This window comes from Chrysochloris asiatica, unplaced genomic scaffold (genome assembly GCF_000296735.1).
Source record: "Chrysochloris asiatica unplaced genomic scaffold, ChrAsi1.0 scaffold00106, whole genome shotgun sequence".
Taxonomy (NCBI): domain Eukaryota; kingdom Metazoa; phylum Chordata; class Mammalia; order Afrosoricida; family Chrysochloridae; genus Chrysochloris; species Chrysochloris asiatica.
Genome location: NW_006408624.1, coordinates 4524369 through 4530368, shown reverse-complemented (window position 1 = coordinate 4530368; position 6000 = coordinate 4524369). Strand labels below are relative to the sequence as shown.

The 6000-nt window shown below is 57.2% G+C and overlaps 1 protein-coding gene across 1 annotated transcript in view; it reads left to right on the top strand.

Annotated features, from left to right (window-relative positions):
• Positions 1-3961: 3961 nt before the first annotated feature.
• Positions 3962-6000, top strand: part of LOC102818903 (glutamate receptor ionotropic, kainate 3-like) — a 315716-nt gene continuing 313677 nt past the window's right edge. Inside the window, exon 1 of the mRNA XM_006867616.1 lies at positions 3962-4076. Coding sequence (XP_006867678.1) covers positions 3962-4076 — 115 coding nt within the window. The remainder of the gene's footprint in view (positions 4077-6000) is intronic.

Genomic DNA, 6000 nt, shown 5'->3' with positions numbered 1-6000 from the left:
TGTGAACCGGTGGGAGATATGAATCTGGCTGGCAGCGACTTGGGCCAGCTCAGCCGTTTTTCGGGGATGTTAATGAAATGCGGGAGCACTTGTCCTTTTAGACAGCGGCCCCTTTTATTTGGGAATGAAAAGCTGCATTAGTCTGAATGAGGTTTGGAGGCCTCATAAATCCGGCGCTGGCTGCCTCGTGGGGGAGTGGGGAGCCGAGCGGAGGCCTGGCTGGTGAGTAGACTTGTTTACCAACAATGCAAAAAGCTGAAAAGCCAGGATTGGCGGCTCCCAATCCCCAGAGATGCTGCTTGAGTTAGTGCCAGCCCAGCGGGTGCCTGTTGATGGCAAAGCAGCATTTTGAGGCGAGGTAGGAGCGCCCCAGTTAGCCCAGTCAAGAGCCCAAATCCTATTCCATTCTTAGTCATTCTACAGGCAGCCAGGGGACGTAGTCGGCCACTGGCAGAGATGGTGAGGGCCTGCCTGTTCAGCCCAGGCAGTGTAGGACTCAAATAGGCTTTCATGTGAATCCTGACTGCACCCACAATGACTGCAAACAGAGATACTCAATAAATATGTATTAAAGGAAGGAGGAAAGGGAGGCTGGCCACATCCTAACTGTGACTTTGAACTTCTTTACTTCTTTGAGGCTCAACATTTTCATCTGTAAAATGGGAACATAATACAGATCCTATCACAGTAGCTTCTCGAGAGAACTAGACAAGATGATGCAGGAAAAGCATTGAATAAACTATCTGAATCATAGAAAACACATAATATATGCTATTGGGTATTATCATTGTTTTTATTATGCATCCCAAGCTCTCTTAGGATCAGAATGGAGCAGGTTGCTGTCTGGGAAATCTATGACACAAAATTGTTTGCAGCAAGGTCAAGAATAAGGCCCAGTTCCCGGCTGTAGATGGTCAGTTTCCTTCTGACCCCAGGGTTCCAGCTGGCTGCCAATCTCAGCAAATGGAACCCACAGCCTCCTGAAGGTTTGAGAACTGTTTCCCACTAAAGTTAACAGTATAATGGGGAACCCTTACTCACTCAAGATTTGGTGCAACTTCCCTAGGGGTGGGCTGGGTGGTCTCAGATTCTCGCTTTGTCTCCTTCCATTCACTTTTCTAGTACAATTCTCCGGTTGCGCTGGTGTTTTAGGAAGCTGCACCTCCCTCTCTTACCCTTTATGCCTCTCTGTTAAGGAGTACACATTTGCCCTTCCCCCAAAGCCACACCTCTACACTTCAGCTTCCCCAGACTTTTCCTGTACCCCACCCCTTCCTGGTAAGGGTTTGCCTTCAGGGTACCCCATACAGGATTAGTGTCCAGGCTCCACCCACTACCTCCTTGGGTGCAGTGATGTTTTTGTGGCTAAGTGCTGTCAAGTCAGTTCCGACTCTTAGAGACCTTGAGGTTTAGCAGTCCAGTACTTATCCTACTTATCCTACAGACTTCAGGTGTGGTGCTGTAGGATCACACCAGGAGTCTGTAGGATCAGCACTGGACTGCAAACGACAAGATCAACAGTTCAAATCTACCAGGTGCTCCTCGGAAACCCTATACAGGGTGGATGTGAGTTGGAACTGACTCCAAGGGACTTAACAACAACAAAGCCTTATCCTACAGCACCACACCAGGACTCCAGTAGAGGATGCCTTTGGAGCCAAGCAACCTTTGCCTAGAGTTCAGGTCCTGACCAGTTCTCCATCAGGGCACTGCAGTTGTCTTCTTAGAAAACAGTTAGTCCTTTGGGTTCCTCGGGACAACCAACCCAGCTGTAAAAGCTGATGGATGGTAGAAAGGAGGTGTGGAGCTTTGAATGAAGAAGCACCTTGCTTTATCCTGGAGGGTGGAGGACTTCTGATCCCTTCTCTGCACTTCCTCTTTACTGGTGCCCACTGGGACCCATAACTTTCTATCAAGAGGTGGCAGCTGCTGCTTCTCGGGCTTTGGTAGGCATGTCCTTTCCTGTGGTCCCGTGGGCAACACTGCTTGAGCAACTAGCCACTCCTGCTCCAGGGTAAGGGAGGCCCAAGGATGGCTAAGACAGCCCCCACCCCCAACCCACCAGGAGCTTCCATTTGCTGGTGCTCTTCAAAGATGCCCTCAAGGCAGGCACACCTACTTCCCTTCATGTACTCAAAAGCCCAGACCTTCTCTTCTCTTCTCCCATAGCCACAGTAGCCTCCACTTTGGGTGGGAAGGGAGTTCCCTTCTAATTGGCAGGATTGCCCACACCAAGCTATACACATTTCCGCACAATGCCATGATCCCCTGCACCCAGGCAGGGAGGATAAGAAAAGACAGGGGAGTTATCAGGAGGGATAGAGCTGGAGAACAGTATATTTGTAAGAAAATTAAAGATTTGCTCTTTAGATGTTGGGGGCTATGCTCTTACCAGACAGCTGGCAAATGGGAGAGATTGGGAATGATGGAAAGGACCAAATTATTTAAATGAGAAAAATAAATTCACACACAGCCTAACCCGCTGGACGATGACAGATCCGTTTATTTATCAACTGTATCTGCACCGCTTTGTCTTTGTCAAAAAGGTCATTAAACTCGCCTAAAAGCGTAATTCTCAGTCTCCTGCTCCAGCCTAGTTCCACAGCCCTTCCCTCCCTTCCACACCCAACGCCACTTGAAAACAAAAATTATTACTGCTCATAAATAAGGATTTAAAAAACAAACAAAAACCCTTCCCAGCTTGCTCCTTCATGGGTCCTGCTCTGTCTCACGTATAATTACAGGTTCCCTTTATTTTTTCTCAGAAGGAACAGGGAAGGGAGCATCCCAGTCCGTCCAGCACAGTTCAGGAAGAGGGATGAGAAGGACCAGGGCCCATCTCATACTCCACATTGGATCGAAAGGGTTAGCCACCTTCCCCCGCAGCCCCTAAGGTTGTGAAGCATGGTCAAACCAGGCCTTCCACACACACGGTTTGGCCTCGGCTCTCCCAGCCCGTCCAGCTCCTGTAGCTTCCCTCTTTCAGTATGGGCAATTCTCTTTGAATTCTGTCTCCGCCAAACCCCAGCCCCACGCCTGCTTCCACGTGAAAAGGGAGTAAGGAGGGAAATCGGCTCCCAGGTCAGTCTCTGGGCGCTGCCGTCCAGCCAAAGGCCGCGGCGTGCGAACTGGAAGGCTAGACTCCTCAGACGGCGGGTACCGGATTCCTCTGCTCCTGGCGGGCGTCTCCTCCAGCTAGTTGGGCCGCTGGGCTGCCGCCGTTTCCCAGCTCGCGGTGCCAGCTCTCGCGCTCCACGCCGGGTTCCCAGGATCCAAGCCCTAGTAGTTAGACACTGGGGGCGGATAGGGACGTCTGGGAAGCGAGAAGAGTCTTGGTTTCTCAGGGCGTCCCCTCAAACCAGGCTCAGGGTCCCTGTCTCCGCCCCCCGCGCAGGTGTGAACGCGCAAGTGTGTGCCTCGGCGGGCGTGAGTGTGAAGTGTGTGCGCGGGGGAGTGCGCGGAGGGAGCGCGGGCGGCGCGGGAGGCGGGAGGCGGAAGGCGGGAGGCAGGGCGCGGGGGAGGGGGCTGGGAGGGAGAGTGTGCGCGCGTGCAACTCCACTCCGGGGCTTTGTGCGAGCCCGGGCGATAGCATCGGCGGCGACTAGAGGAGGAGCGGCCGGAGACGCGTGCAGCGCGCCCGGCAGCCGGGGCAGGTGGGAGCCCGCGCGGGAGCCGAGCCGACGCGAGCCGGAGCCGAGTCCGAGTAAAGCCCGGGTGGAGCCCAGGAGCCTCGCTCACAGGCGGCCCGTGGGCGGCTGCCGGGCGGGGCGGTCGCCGGCAGGGCGGCCCCCCAGTAAGATGTTCGCGGCGCCGCGGGGTGCCCCCCATTCGCAGAGGCGCTCGGGAACTCGGCGGCTGGGCCAAGCGGCGCCTCGGGGGCTGCAGCGCGCCCGCGCCTAGAGCTGCCGCCCCAGGGAGCCCGCCACGGCCGCGCCCCGGGCACACTCGGCGGCGCCCAACGATGACCGCTCCCTGGCGGCGCCTCCGGAGTCTGGTTTGGGAATACTGGGCCGGGCTCCTCGTGTGCGCCTTCTGGATCCCGAACTCGCGCGGGATGCCCCACGTCATCCGGATCGGTAAGAGCTCCGTGGAGCCCAGGGTCTCGGTGCTCCTGGGCGGGGGCGGGACTGAGGGGCCTCGGAACGCGATCCCGAGTAGTCTCCCAGCCTTTCTCTGGGCCCCTGGGGCCGGCTAACCATCAGGAGCTGCTTCCGGGGAGGACAAAGTTCCGAAGCCAGGGTCACGGGCCTTACTTATTGGGGAGGAGACCGCCGGGCCGCAATGGGCTAGGGACCGGTGGCGCGCTCCTGGGATCTCAGACCTGGCGAACTGTGACGACGGGTTCTAATGCCAACCCAAGTCACGGGCACAATTCCCAGAGACTACCAGCACGACTGGCCGCAGACCGAGTTCTGGGACCCCGCTTCTCCGCGAAGCGGGAACCTTGGGGAAGGCGCCAACTTCTGTTTCCTCTTCGCTCCCGGAGGGCTCCTCGCCCTACTTGGGGCAGGGCTCGAACGTCCTCCGCGGGGACTCAGGGTGTGGATTCGCAGGAGGAGGGCAGCGGGTCTCCACTCTCCGTGCCCACCATCGGTCTCAGTGGCTCCCATGCAGACCCGAGGCTTGGGGCAGGGAGGGATAGTACTTCCCCCCTGCTCCTTCGTTTCTCCCGTCGGGGCCGAAACCTTTCTCGCTCAAGGGTGGGGGGAGCGCCGGTGGGGGATGGGCGCGACGGATCCCGCTCAGCGCACAGAGGACCCGCGGCGAGGGGGAAGCGAGTGATTTTGAAAGTTAACCGAAATCTCTCCGTAGCTGGCGGTGGCTGGCGGAGCTGCGCGCGCCTTTCTGGGACTCGTTGAGTCCTCCACTCAGCTCGCGGGAGACTGCCAATCCGGGCTTTAACTTTGTTGTGGCCGCCCCAAGCACCCTGCGGGCAGCGCTCTGGGCTGCGCAGGGGGCCACGTGTGTCCGCGGCCTGGGGCTGTCAGGGCTGCGCCCTGGCTAGTAGGGCTGGGCCCAACCGGGCCACGCAGGAACCGCCGCCATAGCTAGTCCTGTGTCTGCCTCGAGGCCAGGAACCTCGGCCACCTGGCTTCCCGAGGTGTCGCTGCCAGCTGCTGGTGTGCAGAACTTGGTGGAGCCAGGGCCACCTTCCTCCCTTGTGGCTCTTCTCCAGACGCGGACCCGCGGTTTGAGGAGGTTCTGGGAACTAAAGTCCGTTTGGGCTCCGTACTTGAGATTTTCCTAGTCGGCGGACAGAACCCCTGGAGGGCTGTCTCCGCCCTGCTCTCTCCCCAGAGCCCTGCCCTGGACTTTACGTTTCAGTTCTACCCAAGCAGGACCCATCAGTCCATGCCCAGGACCTGGCAGGAGGAATCCTGGAAGCAGAGCCCTCCATGCACGGGAGGGGACTCTGGGGACAGACCTCCCGGTCAGACTTAACCCTTTACAGTCTTCATTGCTCTTGGCAAACCAAAAATGTTTCTATCTGTGTGCCTTTTCCAGCACCTAGCCTCCTCACCATTCCAGGGGCAGACAGCCCTAGTAGTGACATTCCCTTTATTCCCTCTCTTCTTCCCTCTTTGTGGGGGAGGGGTCTCCGTGACAGAGTGCCCTTGGAAGAGAAGAGGGGAGGACCCAGAGAGAGCTGTGTGCCCAGCCCACGCATTGCAGGTCCCTCTTCCCTGCTCTTATCTCCGCAGGGCCTAGGGTAAGCCTGTTCCCAGCCCTGTCGCAAGGATGAAGGTTTAGGGGGGACCTTGAAAGACAGGAGCAGGTAAGGGCAGTCCCTGTGGGACAGAATGATGTATCCTCACCTGCCCTCTCTTACAGTGAAACTGAGTTGCTCTGAATGGGGGGCAGCAGCGAGTACGTAGCCCTCATTGCCCTGAAGGGTAGGTAGCACATCTCCAAGACTGCCCGCCTTTTCTTGGATTCCGTGTGTAGTAATGCAATTAAATGATGGCAGAATCCTCCTCTCTTCTAATCTTCTTCGTATTA